Source organism: Pithys albifrons, chromosome 4 (genome assembly GCF_047495875.1).
Source record: "Pithys albifrons albifrons isolate INPA30051 chromosome 4, PitAlb_v1, whole genome shotgun sequence".
NCBI lineage: Eukaryota > Metazoa > Chordata > Aves > Passeriformes > Thamnophilidae > Pithys > Pithys albifrons.
In genome coordinates this window covers 90,976,177-90,997,492 of record NC_092461.1, presented here as the reverse complement: position 1 = coordinate 90,997,492, position 21,316 = coordinate 90,976,177, and the positions used below count along the sequence as shown (strand labels likewise).

Below are 21,316 nucleotides of genomic sequence, written 5' to 3'. Positions count from 1 at the left end.
AGAAGAATAACTTCTTATTTTAGATAAAACTGTAGATACAGAAGTAGCAATGCTCATGTATTCACAGGATTCCTCTAAAAACAAACAGACTATACTTACTGAAAAGTGTTTAAAGCTAACCATCATAAGCATTGCTTAACATTTCTGAAGGAAGGAGACGTCTTGTTTATGTGCTGATATTTTGCCTAAGTCTTCCATTCCCTTGGTTTGGTTTCCTAACATCTTAGCCTCAAAAAAAAAAAAAAAGGTGCAGGGACTTTGTAGCATCACAGGTCTAGCCTAAGTGAGCTTGAAACCTGTGTATTCACCAGGAGAAGCTCAGATATGTAGCACTTGTAAAAGAACCCACCTCCTTTTACTGGCTTACCTGCTACCAAAGGTTAGGCAACAGGCTAAGTCGGAGGATACAAAAAGTGCATAGATGTAAGTGCCGGATATACTAAGATAGAAAACCTTATAAAGATAAAACTAGAATTAAAAGTGAGGTTATTTTGAAATTTAAAAAGTATGGATAGACTTCTGCAGGCAGGTTCAACATTGATCTTGATTCTCTATGTCAGGGCAGTTAGCGTGGCAAATAAAGCAAGTGATTTGTTGTGATGACCACTGCATTTGGTTATATACCCACACATAAGTCATGCCAATATATTCAGGTCCCTATTACTACTACTGCAACACCAACTCTGCATGACTTGTGCTAGGATCTGACTATGCCATGGCATTCAGAAATCTCCACCACATGCCATTCAGTGCACATCAAATATGATCACTGCCCTTTGGAGGTTATGATCTGAAAGACTGCTGTCTATAGCATAGGTAAAAATGGGAAAACAGGAAACTTGGTAGATTTAGGGGGAAAGTAGTATTTTAAATACAAACATAAAGAAATGAACCGTAAATATCCACGCTGGCCATATGTTTTCCCTCTGTAGTGGTAATACAATATAGGCATTTCAAGAGAAGATAATTTTGGCAAGTGATGCAGAAGAATGCAGTTAGTCTTACAGATTTATTGATACCTCCATTTTCCTCATGTAATCTCACAGATCCCAAAATAAAGCATCTCTTCAATACAACAAAGAAGAGGATGGAGATGCTGCCACTCCCATATAGGACCTGGCAGGGTGATGGTAGCTCCTGATCTCTAAGTACAGGTGAGTGCTTGAAATGGCCCACTGCATTAAGGAGGATGCTATTAGTCATCATTAAACTTCCTGCACTATAAAACTACCCCGATACAGATGTAACTACCCACTCTATGGGATTATATTTCCACAGATTTCAAGTATAAAATGATCTGTGTGTTAAAAACCATGTGTAAGCCAAAGTCTTCTGGAGAGATGCACTTTAGAAAAGCTGTGACTTGTAGGGGCAGAATATTAAGCTACAGTGCCCACACAGACAAAACAAAGTCACCTCTAATGCTCACAGAAAGATTAAAGTTGTGTAGTACTGGGTGGAAACTCAGTTTTTATTCACATTTCTTGATCGTCTTTTGGTATTTTGGCTAAATTCTCACTTCTGCACCTCCTAAAGTTACATGTTTCTTTGTAAGACTGTCGTGGCTATATACTTTTAAAGGGAATACCACTCTCCACTTACAAGATTTTTCTTTCGTACCTTGGAAAACTCCCTTTTTTACAACTATCTCTCCATGGAATGTAAATTCTCATGAACTTCCATTGAGTAGTTTTCTTATGTAAATACTGAAGATACATGCATAACACTTAGCTACAGTAAATGACTTAGGAGACCTGTGTGAGAGTTTGAAACTAATTTCACTGTAACTGCTTCCTCCCTCCCTAGTTATGGGACTACTGAGGAAACATGACCACGCACAGACAACAAGTACAAAAGCCAGTGCTGGCATCTGTTAGTGTAGTACTTAAAAATGCAATTAGATGTGAGCATGTTTGACTACCTACTGTATACACATTACAAACCACTTATGGTCCCATGACAACACCAAACACTTTCTGCAAAAATTTACTTTGAGAAGTCAGATCAGTGCAGGTGAATTTATCATGTAGATAAATAATGACCAGGCTCTATCTTAATAGTAATTCATGCACGGTTGGGTAACACTACAGAGTTGAGTGCCATTGAGAGTGAATAAACAGGTTATGGATGATGGTTTGCTCATAAGCCTTGCTCCAGGTGTTAAGAATCCAGTCTGTAACACTAGATGGAGCTAAAAGATCTTTTTATGTGCGCCGAGAGGCAACACTAATCTGCAAATACTTGACTCTACCATTAGTGCCAATTCACATGTTGTATTCTAAGCAAAAGAAAACAAAAACTCATTTACCATCTTTCCATCTACTGTGCACCTGCTCATCACTTGTATCTGCAACAAGACTGCGGTAGGGTATGAATGAAATAGTAAATTCCTTCTGGCTTTGTTTTCATGCAAAATAGCTCAGAATATAAGCAGCCATCTGTATCTTAAAGGAAAATACAATTTTCTATCATACTGGAATTCTGATAAATTTGAAGATGTAACTTGATATCATACCCATCCTAATCCATGTCACAGCAGTGGGATGAGGTCTTCTGCATCAGGATACTGTATGATTTTCACCTTCATGAATATCATGAATAAAAATACAAACCTAAATTACTTGATATTGTGACCTAGGATGAAGTATGTGAAAAATTCTTCGGAACAGCAATTCAATTTTGTGTCCTCTGAGCAACATTAAGAACAGATAACTCAGTGCTCTGTGTATAGATTCCTATTTCAATTCAGTTTTCTTGTCACTCTTTAAATAATGTATATAAAAAATACATACTTCTGCATTCTATAAATACAAAACTTTTACAAAAAATAAAATCAATAATATTATTTTCTTAAAAATTGAACCTGAAAGAAGAGGAGTAATCTTTCTAGGCAGTGAAAAAGCAAAGGGTGGTAAAACAAGCAAACTGGGGAATGGCAACAACTTTTCCTTTGATGGATGAAATTAAAATTTTCAATTAATGCTATGAAAGCTCAAAGAGGACTTTTAGTCTCCTACATATGCTGATATTCTACCTCAGTCATGACCTTCCAGATTTGACACACTGTAGATAACAAGTGTTAAGAACTCAAAGAGCATGAAGCATACACAATTATGCAGTTGTAAAAATTTATATTGTCTGGAATAGGTTGGTATTTTATAAGTTACAGGCAGGGCATAATACTTTTATTTAAATCATATGGCATTTTACTTAGAAACTTAGAAATCAATGAGACTATTCATGGGCATTACTTAAAACCTATGAGACAGATGTGAATTGGTCATTTTCTTAGAAAAATCATTTTCATGCTAAGGATCCCTTTAAAGATTCATAGACTAATGCATTAATTTGAATCTGCTTATGGCAAGGCTCTGGTGTCTGCAGGAATGGCTCACACATAAGGCAAGCACTGTAAGAGTATGAAGAAAGGTAAAAATGGACTTTGGTTGCCTTGCTTGGTCACAGTAAGACAATTCAGTATGTGTTAAAGGAAGAAAAACACAACAAAGCTTGTAGATGAGCTTTGTTGTAAGGTATCACCTTCCAAATTACAGGGGACAATGGTGAGGAATGGAGAGCATCTGAGTGCCCTGAACATAGAAGAGGAAGAAAGAAGTGCAAAAGGGCTGATTCTTTGGTAATTGTGAAACATGCCAACTGCAGCTGGCAGGAAGCAGAGGATAATAATGGCATAGACCAATGGGAAATGGGCATCAGGCAAAATAGGCTGGCACAAAAAGCTTTGGAGGAGTATAAGGTTATTCCATTCCACACATTTGCGAAGTGAAGCAGAGTTCTTGTCCAGCATCAGCACATCACAGAAGAGAAAATTACAGAGAGCAAAAGGAATCTGGACATTTTTTAATGTATGCTTAATTTCTTTCAGTGTTAGTATTTGAAATATAGAAATCAAAGGAATAAAAATAATTTATACAAAAGGATATTAAAAAAAAAGGCAACAAGAAAAGTATATGCTGAATAGCTGTAAACAGTGACTGGAGATCAGATTTACTTCTCTGCATGAAATATATAATATAAAATACAACAGATCTCTCCATCTGTCTGCATCACCTTCCGAAAGAGAAAAGTAGATAGCTGTAGTTAACTCTGCCAAATACCTGTGGTACTGGTGTGCAAAGGGCACAATAAGAAGTCTGTCCTAGCTTTACCTTTTCTAAAATACAGTTCCAGCATGCACTGTGAACAAACCACATGTCATATAGAGTGAAGACATCTGAGCTGTGCTTACTAGTCATCCCAAAATTATTCTGTAATACATGGAAACAATTACATGTTGTCTTCTGCATTTTTGATGGTCCTACACTAAGTGTAAGGGCTGATGTCACCTACTCAACAAGAGGAGAGAAAGCACAGGCCTAAGGGTACAACTCCTGCTCCACATGTGCAGCCTACTCCTTGGCCAGGGTATTCATGTTCAACCACCACAGCAGAGAGCAATCCTCTTGTAGGAACACCATAATCCCCACTGGAAAGCAGGACTGATGTGTCAAGGCCCAGCCACCAAACCTTCCAGAACCAACCCACCTCTCCTGAAGACACCTAGCTCTTGCTCATTTCTTTAACAACTCAAGAGAAATCAAGTTGCCTTCACCTTCTGAGCAGAGGCTGCTCTCTTCTCCTGCTTGGCTTTCATTTCTGCGAGAAGTCCACTGCCCATCACTTGCACGCCGTACCTCCGGCCTCCTTGGGGGCTTCCTTTGCTGTCACCCCTCTCAGCTTTTCCCACCTCATCTGGCTGCACCTCCTCCAGTGAGTCTGGTGTCTTTAATTCCTCGGATCGCTCTGTACCACCATTCTGCTCTGCAGGCTTTACCTCCTTCTTGCTTGTGTCTAAAGCTGGACTTTTTGCGGCAACCTTGGGCGAGGAGGGCTCCTCTGCCACTGTTACAGCCTGGGGACGTTCAGATTTGGAGCCTCTTGATTTGATTAAGTTAAGGAAGCCACTCTTTCTTGAGTCCCTTTTCTTCTTCTCATCACCTACTTCACTGGGCTCACTGCTCTCTGAACTTTTAGTAGATGGTCTCCTAAAAAAAGACAGACATTTTAAATTTTTCTCATCTCCCCTCCTCCCTCTCTTTTAAATAGTACCAAATTACTTCTTCTAGGCAAGCCAATCTTTTGTACAACCCATATGTCCAATCAACTGATGTCTCTAAATTAAAAACTGGACAAGTAGCATTCATTACACCTTGATCTTGAGGATTCTTGTGCTGGCCTTTTGCAGGGTATAATGAAGACAGGCAACTGTTTCATCTGCACCAGGCATCCAGCTGTTTCCAACACCAGACAGCTCTAGCAAAGCTGTCCATGCATGTATGTATTTGGTTTGCATGGCCAGGTGTTGGTAGCTGGGGGCTACAGGAGTGGCTTCTTTGAGAAGCTGCCAGAAACTTCCCTCTGTCTGACAGAGCCAGTGCCAGCCATCTGCAAGACTGGCCCACTGCTGGCCAAGATGAGTCTATCAGTGATGGTGGCAGGGCCTTTGGGACAACATAGAAGGGGGGAAAATCCCAAAACTGTGCAACTACAGCTGGAGTGAAAGTATGTGAGTGAAACAGCCCTGCAGACACCATGCTCATGAAGAAGGAGGGGCAGGAGGTGCTCCAGGAGCCAGAGCTGAGATCTGCCTGCAGCCCAGGGAGGACCCCATGTTGGAGCAGGTGGATGCCCAAAGGAGGAAGAGACCTTGGGGGAAGGCCATATTGGAGAGGGCTCATGGCAGGACCCAAGGAGAGAAGACCCCATGATGGAGAAGGGGAACAGTGTGAGGGGTCCTCCTGCTGAGAAGGAAGTAGCAGCAGAGACAGTGTGATTGAAGTGATCACAGCCCTCAGTCCCTGTGTCACTGGGAGGGAGAAAGAAGAGAAAATCAGGAGTGAACTTGAACCTGGCAAGAAGGGAGGGGTGAGGGAAGTTATTTTTAAGATTTAGTTTCTTTCTCATTATCATACTATGATTTGATTATTTTTCCCCAAGTCAAAACTGTTTTGCCTGTGATGGGAACTGGCCAGACATTTCTGCCTGCCCTTATCTCAACCCACAAGCCTTTCATTGTATTTTTCTTTTTTCTGTCCAGCTGAGCAGGGGAGTGATAAGGCAGTTCTGGTGGGCACAGGGTCAACCCACTATAATATACAAACTCATACTGCTCCATTTCCAGAGTGCACTACCTCTGGTTTATGTCTGCCCATCAGTAAAAGGAGAACAACTGATCTAGGCACATGGTTAGCACAGCTTTTGGGAGATCTTGTTCCTTAAGGATCCTGCTTGAAATAGGATCTACTTGGTACAGCCACCTTCTTTCAATAATGAACAGAGAGGTCAATCTTTTGGTGCAGATGCTCATCCTCAAAAAAAAAAAAAAAAACAACAAACCAAAAGCCACCAAAAAAACACATAAAAAGAGCCCCTAAATCTCAAAGCAACCCACCAGCCACTAAGATTTTCTACAGGCATCTTCTAAGCAAAGTATTCACACTTGAGGAGTAATCTGGGTGCATAACACACCTGCATAAGAGCACCCAAACTGGAGAGAGAGCCACTGGAGTCACAAATAGAGGAAAGGTCCTTAGGAAAGGCCCCAGCCAGGGATAGCAAACAGGGATGGTGCACGTTCACAGGGACATCTGAAATGAGTGGCTGGCAGGAACGCAAGGGAAGTACAGAAGAATGTAGAAGTCTGTAAGCACCCTGAACTTAACCTGGCTAGTCCATTTTTCTAGCTACCATAATTTCACCACTACACATAGTATATCATACATAGCTTCACATATCACTATAGGTATTTATAACTCACAGTGACTTTAAAACATTTGCTTTTCCTGACACAGCTATCACCAGTTAACACCTACTATTTTCCTTAATGTACGTCACATACAGCACAGAAAGGGTTATTCCAGATTGCCTGGAAATCACCCCTGCTTTCACATTTAGTTATGTAAGTATTTGTGTGTGTGTGTGTGTGCATAAACATGTATGAATGCAAGAACATCTAGATGCATGGTGCTGTAAATATACAACCAGCCACAAGGCAACTGCATAAGCTGTATTACCTTATGTAAAGCTGAAAGAGATGTATCTTTCAGATTAATGTTTTGCCTAAACCTGGAGTACTACAAATTGGTGAAACATGCCTTTAACATATTTCTCAATCAGCATAAATCTATGGTAGTCAATGGATGACAACACTGTATCCAACAGCAGTCCTTATTAAACAAGGACTCTCATGTGTACAACTAGCACTGGAGAGATAATTGACCAATACAAAGCTCTGCTTGAGCTTTAATGAGCCTCACTGATGGGTAAAATGAAGTCAACCAAATTATAAAAATACACATTAGTCATTAATCCCCCTCCTCATGGTACATTAAAGCAATTTATTTTGAAGTAGCCATTTTTAAGGGCGGGTAACTGAATTCACAATGTCTTGGCTACTAAAGTATTTTCTGACTGATACCACCAACCCTGGATATTGAGAACAGAAGTCAAGTGCTACTTGCTCAGCCATAAAGATGGACAATTCTTTTAAAATACACCGTAAAGAAAATTTGAACTTACTTTGAATCCATTTTTGTCACTTTCTTAGTGAAAAACTCATCCACGCCTTCATCCACTCTCCCCATGAGGCCATTCTGATCCCCTTCTGGAGCTACTCCAGCAGACACCTGACAGAAGAAAAAATTCTGGTATATAACTATCTAAGCATGTTTGTTCCAGTGATAATAATTAAGAGTTGAGACATTATAAAAACTGTGCGTGCCAACCAAACCTCAGTGAAGATAACAGAATCACCACCGGAACTTCCCCTTTTGTCAGGCCAGCTGATACATTACATCAAATGCAAAGTAACCCAAACTACCAGTGACAAATTGGGTGCTGCACTATATGAGACCAGGAATCAAATGCCTTGGGCTTGTGAGAATAGTGCGCTGATTCAGTTAGACAAGAAAAAAAAGGCAGCAAAATTAAACTCTAATCAAGTGGTGACCTGAAAAGAAAGTATTTTCAACAACCGGTTGTTTCCCTGTTTGGAGAAAAACATATGTTCTGGATTTTGGACGTAGAGATTTAGAAACAGAGCTCTAGTAGGCTAACAGAGCCTTTTATAATTCATTCAATCTGGCACACCCAAAAGCAGAGACTCTAAATACAGAATGAGGTGCATCACTTCAGGAACCAAACACAGATTTTTGCTCCATGTCTGAAAATGGCTAACTTGTTCCCGGTCTTTGGCTTCAATGCCTACATTTTGAATATGGGTGACCTGAGACACATAAGCCAGGCTGGCTTAGAAATACCTTAGAAAGCTGTACAGGGCCAACTGCAAAGGCCCTGTAAAGCTTAACTAGTGACTCTGCAGCCTCCTGAAGATGAAACAAGCAGTCTCCTAGGGGCATTTCTTATGTGGTCTAGCTCCTGTACATGGCTTTGATGTGGAAAAGCTCTATTCCCTGTAGAGAGATTTCCTTCAATTGCCAAATGGAAACCTTTTAGGTGACTACAGAGGACTCTGCAAGACTCACCCTCATTAATTCTTGGTTGTATTAAGGACCAAGAATCAGTTTGACACAAAATAGCAGGATTTGTCATTTGAAACAATTGAAATCAAGGAATCTCCTAGTTGTCACTGTAACTCAGGAGTAATCCCAGCTTCCCTTTTGATGTGGAGTACATACTCTTTTCTATGCCTCTAAAAAGAAAAATAAACTCTTAAAAGTGGCTGCTCACATCAAACCCAGTCTCATTAAGTCAGGACAATGGACTTCATATGAACTAATGCTTTGACATAACCGTGAAACATTTTACTTTCCATGGCTGAACCTTGTTAGAAGTCTAGTATTTATTTTGTTATCAAAGATAATAGTTAATATTTTGTTGATACTTGGCTGTAGCAATCTAACACTGATCTGAAAAGCGCCCACCTGGTAACAATTGCTTTGTTGCCAGTCAAACTGGCAACAGATTTACCATAAACCCCAGTTTTATTCTAAGCAGCCCAATGATTTATCAGATTTCCAACTCAGCCACCTTTGTTCAGCTGGAGTATCTGACTCTAGGCAGCAATGCACATACTAACATCTGGGTTGGTCACACGAGTGAGCACCTCAGTCAAAAACCTGTTATCACTGGTGATATCATTGGTATCTCAACCAAAACAGGCAAACTAACAGTGGCTGATGCATTTTAACAGAAATGAGAAGCCACTTAAATATTGATACTGGAGTCCTCCAAATAGTAGGAACAAATATGTAAGTATCAAATGCAAAAGCATCTCTTGAAGGGGAAGTAATTTTAGACTCCAATGATCTACACTAAATGAGAAGATCTACCTCAAAAAAACCCTCAGTTTGCATTTGAAACAGCAGCAAGTTCCTAAAAATTAACTAAAGATGTACCCAAATGTTGAGGGCCTAATAAGGTCCTCAAGGCACAGGATTTTCTTACAGCTGTTTATTGCAATGCCTTTTAGTGATCAGCATTAACTGTAAGACTAAATTCTGGTTTATTTTGTGTTTTACTCTCCTAATGCCAAAAAAAAAAGAAAAAATGAAGTCTTCATTTGCCATTTTTAAATCTCTTTTTAAGCTTAAGTTTAAAAGCAAGCCTTCCAGGGCTTTGAAGCAGAAATACATGAGATGAACCACAATTTCTTTCATACACTACAGATTCACCTCTTTTGTTGTACTGAATCTTTACATGAAGGAAGAACTGATAAGGTTAAGAACTCAAAGAAATGTAAATGATAAATAACTGTTTCATCATTTTGTGTCAAAGTTATAGCTACTTTGGAGTGGGTGGTGCTGAGGTTTTCTTTTTTCCTCTCTTTCCCCCCCCTCTGAACACTCGTTTCAGTAAAAACTCTGACAAAACTATAAATCTTTCTTCTGCCTGCCCATCCAACTCAAAAGTTCACATTTTTCCTTTTTTCCTCTATTTTCTCCTTTTTTTTCTTACAGCTTTCAGCTTACAAAGAACAAATCTGTTTTCCAGCAAAATCAGAGAAGTATGATCATATGAGACCCCTTAAATTACTAAATACAAATAATGGGAACTGCAATCAACCCAACAGATCTGTTTGAAGTGGCAGAAAAGGTCAAGATTTCTCCTCTCACATTTCAAGTGCTTTCCCTAACCACTGCTTTCTGTATTCTCAAAGTGGCAAAACCAGCAGCAAATCAACCCTGCAAGTAACGTCACAGTTCAGTCATTACTCTGGCCTTCAAAATTTGGCTGTTTCATTTTCAGAAGCATCAAAACAAACATCTTAAGTCCTTCAAAAATGTGTTTGGACTTGTTATGAGATCAGAACTCTTAAGTGACTAAATGGTTCATAAAAACAAGACGGGGACAAATGAGATTAAGTAAAAAAGCTCCTTTTAATTTCTGCAACTAAAAAAACCTTCCAATTTCCTAATTAATTCAATAGGGATGAGCATTCCCACATATCATAGGAATGCTTCTCCTCTACAAGGAGTAGTTTTTTTGTTTCATTTGAACAAGGTATTGTATGTCCCAGTTCCATGCCTTGTAGTGCAGCTCTTGCCCCTCCCACGTCCCCACCCTTTCTGCATCCCTGTGCTAATGGCACAGGATGCACTGAGTAACTTTGGAAGCGACTGGGAAAACATGTGCTTTCTGCAGCATTGGAATTGGAAGGCGTAAACACAGATGTGTTTTCACTACATTGAAACAAATCCATCCTCCCTGCTACCTCTAACCTTCCCTGTAAAGCACAAGGGAATGGAAAGTTGGCTTGAATATTCCCTTTGCTTGAAGATTTCTGCACTTGCAAGTTGTGCAAAAAGCACTCTATTGCCTCATACGATCTTTTCCAGTATTAGGGAAAATTTTAAGAATACTCTCTGTTGACAATCCTTAAGAAGAAGCAGAAGAGGCCACAGGCATTCAATACCAGGCAGCCTAACTCAGAGAAGCAATGGCTGCCCCTTGATAAGGGCTACTTATCCTATCAGTTGTGCTCTGTTGCTGTGAGATAACTCTAACTCCTCCAGATCTGTCCTTACATACCCCGAGGACACACCATCACAGAAATAAATCTTTATTGATGTGGTACCCCAAGGAAATGGAACTGCAGGAACTCCATGCACATATATTGAGTTCACACCAATGGCTTTCATAAACAGACAGTGCTCTTCTGTTTTGTTTTTCTAAGGCAGGCTCCAGCATGAAAAGCAGATCTGTGACTATGCAGATTTGCTGGCCCAAATACCATTTTCAGTTAAGGAGCTGTGGGAAGCTGGGCGTCACAGAATAGCTCCTCCAAGAGCTGATAGAAATAAGAATTCATGCCAAGTTACCACATCTTAATGCAGGCAGAAAAAAGGATTAAGACTTTAACAAACCCTTGCAAGATAATTGAAAAGTCTCATAATGTTTTGCGCATTTCCTGTAAAAGCTCCAAGTACCTCCAGAAACTCTTTCCATGAAAAAAACCAAAAGCAAAATAAAAAAGAATAAACGTATTCTGGATTTAGGCTGTGTCAAACAAGACAAAAAGCTTGTAAAAGGGATAGCACACTGAAAGACATGAATATGAGAAGAAAAATTAAGTAATTGCTTATGGCTTTTAAAATTTTAACAGTTGTCCTCAGTACCTTGCAAGACCTGACTCATGGAAAAAACCAATCAACACATGACATCATCAACAATATTTTAATGTAGACTCACTGCTGCTTGGCTGGGCTGTTGCTTTTTATTCCTTTTGGGCCTTAATTTCGTAAAGTGTTCCAGTTTCCTTCCTTCTTCCGACGGCAGCTCTGAAATGAATCCAGAAGTTCGTTTGTCTGGCCTGCTGGAAGGAAATGGTGGGTCTTCTATGTGGATAGGTACTTCTTCCAGTGCTTTATCTAGATCAAACTCCATTTCTAAGAGAAATCAAAACTTTCTAATTAGATTTGACATGATATTTAAAACAAAAGATGATGCCATTCCTCTCTTTTGTGGAAAACAATTATAAGCACATTTAGAGAACTCAGCCACAACATGTCTGTGAGCAGTTAGAGCACTGTGAGCAACTGTTCACTACCAAACACGCTAGCAGAGTCACAAAACAAAGCAGCCAGTGTGGGCCTCAAATGCAATTCAGAGCGAGGGAGAATCACCTGTGCTTTTCAATCAAGAACTACCTAGAACTACCTCAGGCAAGCAAAGAAGCAAAATGGTTATACAAAATTCTCACTTACCAAAAGCTCTGGACACTGGCCGGAGCATTCTACTGTGGATGCTTTTCCTTTTTGATTTAGGAGTCATCTATCCATATAAAACAAAAGAAAAATTACTTTAGGGGACAGAAGAAATGACAACAAATCAGTTCTTCAAAGTTATGAATCATTTCAAGCTCTGATTGCACTCAACACCACAAAGGAATGGGTTTTTAAATCCCTTTCCTAAACATTCAGAACTTGTTCTAAATTCACAAGAGAACTATTAAAACCTCACCTCTGCATTTGAGATCATGGAGGTCAGAAGACTTAATTACTTTGTTCAGGACTGCACAGTTAATTACAATACCAGGAATAGTCTCCTCCTTGTTCTGGCTTTGATTTTTGATACAAAATACACTTCCTCACTTCATTTGTTAGTGATATGCTACTGTGAATCTATGCCTCTGGACACCACCACACAGTTCACCAAACTTTCCTAGGAAAAAGAGCCTTGAACCACACAGACATTCTTCAAAAACCAAAAACACTGCATCAGCATGAGCAGTATCTGCAGCAGACACACGACTTCCCTGGATTTTAGATACACTGAGAATAGGTGGAAAGTTATTTTGGCATATACTTAATACAGTTACTGAATTATGCACTATTAAGTCTCCTCATCTTCACATCCCCAGCAAAACCGAGTATGTTGCCTTAAGAGCACAAATACCCAGACTTAAGAGCCAAGTTTGTTGCTTTTGGAAGATAGTTGCCTTTCTTTTCTTGACTGAACTCAAAACTGAAAATCTGCATGGCAAGAAAGGAAACTCTGCTACAGGAAATGCACATCACCAGTTCTGAACCTCTGAAAATAGCTCAGTGTTGTAAGACTTTGTTTAAACATTGACCTGCAGGTTTTCTTGAGAGTGAATTTAAATTGACTCAGATTCTGCAAACAGGGTCTCCTTTTGTGATAGAGTTGTACATGCTGGCTTCAGTGATATCCATATAATTCCATTTACTTGCTAGTCTTGAAGCTTCAAATTCTAGTCTTTGGCTTCAAATTCTGGAGTATCAATCAGGAAGCTGTTACGGCTCACAACTCATTAACAGAACTGTTAATAAAGTTTAGTGGTATCAGTTTTTATAACCCAGAAAAGACAGAACTGGCATTGACATTTCAGTCAAATCAAGAACCATTTAAGGAAAACATTTGCTAGTTTTTATGTATGGAAAGTTCGGTGCATAGACTTGCATGTACTGAATTAATATTTCCAAAGTAACCATGAGGATCATTATACCACTACTCACAAGTTCAGGGTCATGATAGATTTTTGTGACAGGACAGCTGTTACCCATCTTCTCAAGATGAGAAAAGGACTTGAAGACAACAGAGTGGGCAGTTCTAGCACTGCCTGGGCAACAAAGCTCTGCTTTTGTTGCCATGCACATCGTTGGGAAAAACGATACCTTCAGCTGTTGTAGGTTTCCACTTCCACATTTGACAACCAGCAGTAAATGACACAATAGTTTCAAGATCAGCCAGGAAGAGGCTGGTCACCTGGGTGGATCTACTCTGATACTACTAACCAGGCAAAGTGCTGCTGCATGAAAAGGTCAGACACTACTGTTAGAGTTACCAATAAATTAAACGTAATGGATTCAGTGGCAAGTGGCTGGAGAGGTACTGAGCTTTTTCAGCCAAATTTGCAGTGGATTGTGCAACAGGTAGGCAGCTGGATAGCCTCTGAACTGCACAGCTCAACAGCTGCCAATCCATCACCCAAATCTGAAACAACAAAGGCATCCCCACCTCTGGTAAGGAAGAGTCAAAACAGCTCAGCATTTGGGAGGCAGCAATTAGAAGTCACAATCAGTAGTCCTGACATTTCTAGACATAGCCCATTTCTCTTTTTAAGGCATATTTCCATGCATTTTGGTCTGTTTCTCAATTTTTTTGGTGATGGGACTGGAAGTTACAGTGACTAGGATAATAAAGCAACTCATGTGCTAAAGAAGATCAGAAAGCAGGAGAGAAAACAAGGATGAGAGTAGACCTCTGGTCACTCAGTAACTGCAGAGCCATAGCCAGTGTTCAGAGTGGCTCCTGGATGAACACGTACAAGCTGAGAGCTGGATCAGCCCAGGGCACCAATGTGAAACAGCACAGGGCAAGTTTTGACGTTCCTGTGCAAAGACTGAAATTCTCCCAATACAGCTGGGAACAGTGATTTCATCTTCCTTCCCAGACAAGAAAATGCCCCTAGATGACCTTGAAGAGCTTGTGCTGATGACCATAAGCCAGTCTCTGGATCACTGCTTTAACTCACTGTCAGCTTGGCATGATCTATCAGCAGCTTGGTTGCTGGGGATAAAGGCAGAGGGATAGAGATGCTTCCCATTTGCTTTAACAGCATGAATAACAGCTCTACACACACTTTTATTTGAAAACCTTCTGTTTTATAGCCTGTTTAGGAAGTGCACAGATGAAAGGCTTCTTGCCAAGTGAACTTTCTAGATCACACACAGAGCAAAATGGGTCAAAGCATTAATTTAAATAGGCCAGTGTGCGCTTTTTACAAAATATTAGGCTTAATCTCTGCTTAATATCTCAGCCACTGCACAGTATGCTACAGCAGCAGTGCATATGTCATTACTAGAGGAGACATCTAAACTCCCCAGCCCCAGCCCCATTTCCCATAGCTCACGGAAACAATTCAAATTTGGCAGACACACACCTGCCTTCCCATCACTTCTGGCCCCACAAGCACAATATGTCTCTCCTTCCTTTTGTTTCACTCATGGCTTTTACAGAGGAATAGCTGTCAGTATCAACCTCCCCTCTTTCACTTCCACAACTTCCAGAGACTTGCCATGCTAGCAGACCACCTTCTGAATTTCCTCCTTGTTTTGACTACTTTTCCATGAGCATGCTGTAGGCTGCTTGGCAGAAAGATAAAAATATTAGCTGCATTTTTGTATTTTGAGAGGACTCCTTGAAAGCATGGGTGCAACTTTGCCACAGAGATGTCTGGAAATGGCTCCATGAATGTACCCTCTGCAGCAGAGGGGAGCAAGCAGTCTCTACCACGGTCCCAAAAAAGGCTTACTTAGACACTGTTATGTGTCCGTTCTAACGTAAAACTCCCAGAATCTCTGCCCATTATCACTTTTCCAGATTCCTACCTTCTGGCTGTCTTCTCAAAACTACCTGAGCTCTCTGGAGTTTTCTGAAATTATATTTCCAGCTGTGAAAGAAAACTAGTACATTGGGAATTAAAAAAACCAACTAAAATCACTCTGTTATGAACATGAGAAAACAAAGTACTTTTAGCAACAGGGTCTCAGATACTCTATTTTTCTTGTTTATAAAGATAATTGAAATAACTCTCAGTGCTGAGGGATATACTTATTTCAATGTTTTTTCCCTCCTACTCCAAAGTAATTTATATTCAATCCTGTTAGATACAGAGATGCTTTGTGACCTCCCTGTCACTTCCTTTTCAAAAGATTTCAAACAAAGTAATGAACTTGCTGCTTCCCAGCCAGTCTCCCTTCAACCCTCCTTCCTGCAAAACAGTGTATGGATTTTCAGCATTGAGAATGTGTTAAGGACTATTCTTCCATTAAGCTGGATGATGCTTGAATATAAAATCAAATCAACAAGTTTTCCTTCCAAGCAGTAACATTTATGCAGTATCTCCAATCAGCGCTTTGCTTTGGTTTGATATTAAAGCCAAAGGATCCTTTAAATTCAGATGCTACATTAGCTGAACCTTTTTGTAAATCCAACATCATCCCTGAGCCACTGCCTATTTCATTTGTAGGTGCAGATGGATGGCACTACAGTCTCCCAGGAGACTCACAAGGCAGTACAGAGGCAAATGGAGCACAAAACCAAACAAGTAGGCCAGAAACAGCAGAGCTAAAAAAATACTTACACTTGTACAGCAGAGAGTCTCCATGCAGCAAAAAAGAAAGAAAAAAGAATATGAATGGGGAAGACAAAGCAATAGCAGTTCTCAGGAAAGGAGGCAAAACTATAAACCACCAAAATAAAGAAAACTGAAGCCAAAACACTTAAGAAGTCTTAGCAGGAAAGGCGACATGCAGGAATGTGGTAGAAATCCCTTGTATCTGGAGTTGCTACACATTTTGTATTTCCAGAAGGTAACCAGACAAGGATGTGATCTCTCTTGTTTGATCTATACTGGGACAAATTCAGGTTTTCTGACATTTGTTTCCAATATATGGTACTTGCCAATGGTGCCAACCTGACACCTGCTGTCCCAATGTGCTGCATTTTTTTCATTTTGCTGGCACCAGTAGTGAGAAAAAAAATAATTCTGTTATTTCCTAGTCTGAGGGAGGATTCTAAATTAAAAATTGGCAGTTTGCTGTTGAAAGCAGGCAAGCAAGAAAAACAAAATAAAGCTTCTCTTGAAAGAATGAAAAAGGATGCAAGTCTGTTTTCTTGAGGTTTAAATAAATCTATTCCAAAGCAACAGTATTTCTCTTTCCCATAAGGAGGTATAGAGGTACAGAATTTCAAGCACTTTTGGCACATTAGAAGAATACTGTTCCATTACTGAGCACAACCTTTCCTCTTCCCTTCACAAATTATAAGAAAAAAAAAAAGGAAGAAGCACAGTCATCATATGAAATGCAGCAATGCCATATCCCATCTCTTCTATGGTTCATGATCAGTCATGTTCCTCTTTGATTTTGAGTCAGAAGAAACAATTATTAGAAGTGTGAGTGAATGGAAACTGCTGCCATAACAGCACTGAAGGCATTAGCAGAATGTTTGCGGCAGAAGTCAATAGTCACAGTCTGGATTAAAGTTCTTGACAAGAAAGTGCTGCATGTTCTTCCACTCGGCTCCTCTCTTTTATTTTCCTACTGTCCTCAGAGTCAGTTGTTTGCTTGTTGGGGTTTTGTTTCTTTATTTTCTTTTCGTGGTCTTTGTTTTCTTATACTTTTAGAAACTTTGGCTTTATGAAAGAGTTCTCAGCTAACAGTGATTCAGGCAAACCTCTTCATTACTCTCATTTTTGTATGCTATTCAGGTACACATACACTTCTGAATTTCTCTGTCAGAATCCAAGTGCCCTCTTCTCTTGCCCACCTTCTATGCTACTGTTCACCGCAGCTCCTCAGATTGCTGGGGGAAGACTACAGAATCCATCCGCAAACATCTGAAAACTGAAACAATCTTAAAGTTCTCTAGCACACTTCAAAAGTAAATCTGCAACATGGTTTCTCTTTAAGGCAGCATTCATGGCAGTACTCCAGTGGGTTCTGTGTATTTAATGCATAGACAGGAAAGTTATTTATACAGGACCAAAGTGCAAAGTAACACATATAAATGGAGGCAATCCCAGGTTTTGAGGTAGTTTTCAGTCTATGTTCCGTATCTAACAAGCCCTTATGGAAACTCCTACCTTCCACACTTCAGTGATCTCACCGAAGTGAGTGCCACTACTGAGCCACATAGAAGGTGCTAAACAGCTTGTGGGTGGGGAGTAAGGAGGGAGAAGGAGGCACACAGCAGGCAGCAGGTTAGACAAGGAGGCATAACTAAGCGAAGTTAAGACTAAGGGTCTTGCCTGAAGTCACCAAGGAATCTGGCTGCTCTGCAGGGAACCTAATGCCAGTCTTCAGACCCCTGAAATGCTACAGACCATGAGGCCACTCAACCCTTCCGTGTGTTTGCTCTCAGTGCATAATTGAAAATAAGGTGATTTGACTCTCAGTGTATATGGGCCAATGCAGAGATGAAACGCCAACCCACAACCAAAAATCCCAAGAAAATTAAAACCGAATAAAACCAGAAATTGGATTGGGGAATCATAACCAATGTGCCATTGGGGATTGAGATGCCAGAAAAAATATTTTAAAGGATTCTTACAGAACATTTTTAATCAGTGTTATGTCACTTCAGCTATATGTATTTTGTGGGGTGTCTTTTTAAGAAAGAGGCAAAAGAAAACAAGGCATTTTATCACAAGTCCTGCTGCTTTCTTTTGCTGTAAGGAATCATGACCTGTAAAGTTGCCATGACACCCTTTCAGTCAATCAACATTTTCAATGCTTCTTTTAGTTTCCCAAAAACTTTTGACAGAGTTGTCATACATCTGATGTGTCATTTAAAAAAAAATCTTCAGGAATACTGTATAAAGCAGAGCAGTAAATTGACCAAATCTGTTTTTTGCATATGAAACTTCGCACGTGCAGGTGTCTCACCATCTATATAGAAAACCCTGGAAACTAGAAACTTGCCATTGCTTACTTCAGCTCCAGAAGATTTTATGACATGATTTCTAGGGTAAAACCCTCTGCACAGCTTCAGAAATTCAGCTACATACTTCCCACTAGCAGTAATGGTAACCCGAATCACTGTCCTTAGAACCTCCCCCTCGAGTGCCATTGTCCTTGGAAAGTTAAATGCAATTCTAAACTCCATGACAGCTAGTAGAGTATTTTACACTAGATAGGAGACCAAAAGCCCTCACATGTTGGTTTAGAAACCAAGGCCAAGCTGCAATAGGCTTCTGTTTTTTGATACAACTGTCCTGAATGTAGCAGCTATGCATTTTTACATCAACAGAAGATCTAGTCCTTAACTTTATATTTCAGAGTTCTGTCATCTATATGGAAATACTACATATAAATATATATAGTGGAAATAAATATGATATACAAATAATCCATATGTGAATTTCAGGAGTATGTTTGTTTATTTTCTCAAGAGCTGAATTTCCAGATAAATGGTTTTGAATTAATTCTATGCTATGGTTCTAAATTAATTCAATTCATCTCATCTAAACCAGTCTGACCTTTAGAATTACTTTGTACAGAAACACTTTCTGAAAGAAAAGGAGTAGCACTGCAACAAGATAAGCTCAACAGATTTGCCCTTGAGCTTGTTTTATTTTACTAGCCAAGAAACCTTTGCTTTTCTACATGCTGAGATGTGGCTCATGTACTTTGCGATATTTCAACCAAGCATTTCAATATATTCTTTTCATTAATAATTCTGCATTTGCATCTTTCAAGTCTTATAAAATTCCTGGTAATAAACATTGCTGCATATAAACAGTCAAAGTTTTTATTATGAAAAGTAAAAGAATCAGATGCATGAATTAAACTGAGTAGTTCCTAAAATTATTAAACCGAATGTTCTGAATCAGTATCCTGGAAGGAATTCTGCCTGCAACTACCACCTGTAAGAAAAAAGCAAGTCTCCATATCAGTTCTGTTTTATATTCCCTTATGAAGAGACTAGCATCCTCTAAAGCAGCTGGGCTTCAAGATAATCAGAGAGGATGGTTCCAGCTACTTTAGGTGTCATTGTTATTTTTCTTAAAAACTGAGTGTAAGCAGAGAGCTACAGCAGGTCAGATGGCACAAACTACCTTTTCAAATCACCACAACCTGTTTTACTTGTCATTCTTCATTACCTTCAGCTGGTAAACACTGATGCTAAAATTACTTGGTTCATGATCTAATCTTCCATACAGTACAAATAAAAAGCAGTTAAACTCAGCAAATATGGAGTAGTGGACAACTGTCTAAGATATACTTAGGCAATTCTTTAAAATCACCTTCCATATGTAACAGGTGCCTTGGGCAAGAATACCACTAAAACAACTCTGGGGCAACATACGCCTGAATGGATGTTCAAGCAAGGTGGAACAGGGCTTAGAGCAACCTCATCTGGAGAAGGCTGTCCCTGCCTGTGGCAGGGGAACTTCAAACTAGATAATCTATAAAGGTCTCTTCCACCTCAAACCATTCTATGATTTTGTGAACAAGAACTGTTGTACCTTTCTGCCCTGCAGCTTCCCAGGACTGAGAACCAATGTAGCTTCTGCATCTCTCCTTCCTTCCAACAACCTGAAGTGAACAGCTACCAAAAGGATAAGTTATCCAGGCAGAAACAACCAGTCATCTTGCCACCATGGTTAGACCCTTTAGGGGCAGGCAATGCACTACTGCAGTGACATTTGATAGGAGAAATGCTACAGGGAGACTTAACACAGTGAACCAGATACAGTTTACCCAGGATGGGGAAGTAGACTAGTAGACTCTGTGCTCAAAATTATGCTGGGAAGCTTTACTCCTGAAAACCCAAGCATACTTGAGCTGTTGTTCTTTTCCCACTAAAGTTTGCTTCAGACACCTTTTCAGTGTATGCACAGTAAATCTTTATACACTTCTCAGATATTTTGAGATATACTAAACAAACCCTCTAAAATTTCAGAATTTTAAGTCCTGTCAGGATAAACTAAATCAAGATACCTCCCTTGAGATATCTTGAAAACAGGAAATATCTTGGCAGGCAACTAGCAAATATTCTAAGATCTCGTACAAGAAACAGAAATACTTGAGTAGAGTACTTCTTTTCCAAAATAAACTAATAGAACAGGTCAATCATATTTACACAAATGAGGGTGACAAAACTCAAAAGTTGATCTGTGGAGTGACGGCACCTAAGTGTGACACACAATTTAAGTAATGCTGTTTGGACAGACAAGTTATGGGGCAGCACATGAGCCTAGGAAGGACAGAAATACCATGAAAGAAAAGAAGCCTACCATGCACAGCAGGGCTGCTCACCCCCAAGCATAGAATTATGTGCTGGCTGGCGACAAAGCCCTGGATTCTGCAGTTTCTCAGAGAGTATGGACACAAAACTACCCCAAGTTGTGTCTAAATAGCATGGTATTGGAAATGATGCACAGCTAAATTGTACAAGATAAAAAGAGGTTCTGATCAGCATTGAATGAAAACAATCTAACTTTTCAATCCCTTGGTCCTTCTCTCTTGCTCTTTTCTTTTAGTTTTCTTTAATATTTGTTTACTTGAAGATTTTTTCACCAGTTTAAGTGCTTTTGGTTTCAGATCAGTATTCCAATCCTGATACTACTGACCTCAAAAACTCACAGTAATTTGATCTTTACTAACACAAGATCTCCCTGCAGTGATACATCCACCATTTTGGCTTTAGCCAGAAGAAAGTATCTGGCTACCTCTAAATTCCCTGTAGTCTAACAGAAATATGTTTTGAGAGTAAGCTTGAGAGATTTACGAATAGGACTGTGTGATGCAGTTGTCAATGACAGCAG

General features: G+C 39.7%; 1 protein-coding gene across 5 annotated transcripts in view; it reads right to left on the bottom strand.

Annotated features, from left to right (window-relative positions):
* The window catches only part of CARMIL1 (capping protein regulator and myosin 1 linker 1), a 189,689-nt gene that overhangs the window by 11,060 nt on the left and 157,313 nt on the right, over nucleotides 1-21,316 (bottom strand). For all 5 annotated transcript variants that reach the window (XM_071554950.1, XM_071554951.1, XM_071554952.1 and 2 more), the window contains 4 exons: nucleotides 12,225-12,291; nucleotides 11,710-11,906; nucleotides 7,579-7,685; nucleotides 4,613-5,045 (listed from right to left, as the gene is read on the bottom strand). In XM_071554950.1, the coding sequence (XP_071411051.1) occupies nucleotides 4,613-5,045; nucleotides 7,579-7,685; nucleotides 11,710-11,906; nucleotides 12,225-12,291 (804 nt within the window). The remainder of the gene's footprint in view (nucleotides 1-4,612; nucleotides 5,046-7,578; nucleotides 7,686-11,709; nucleotides 11,907-12,224; nucleotides 12,292-21,316) is intronic.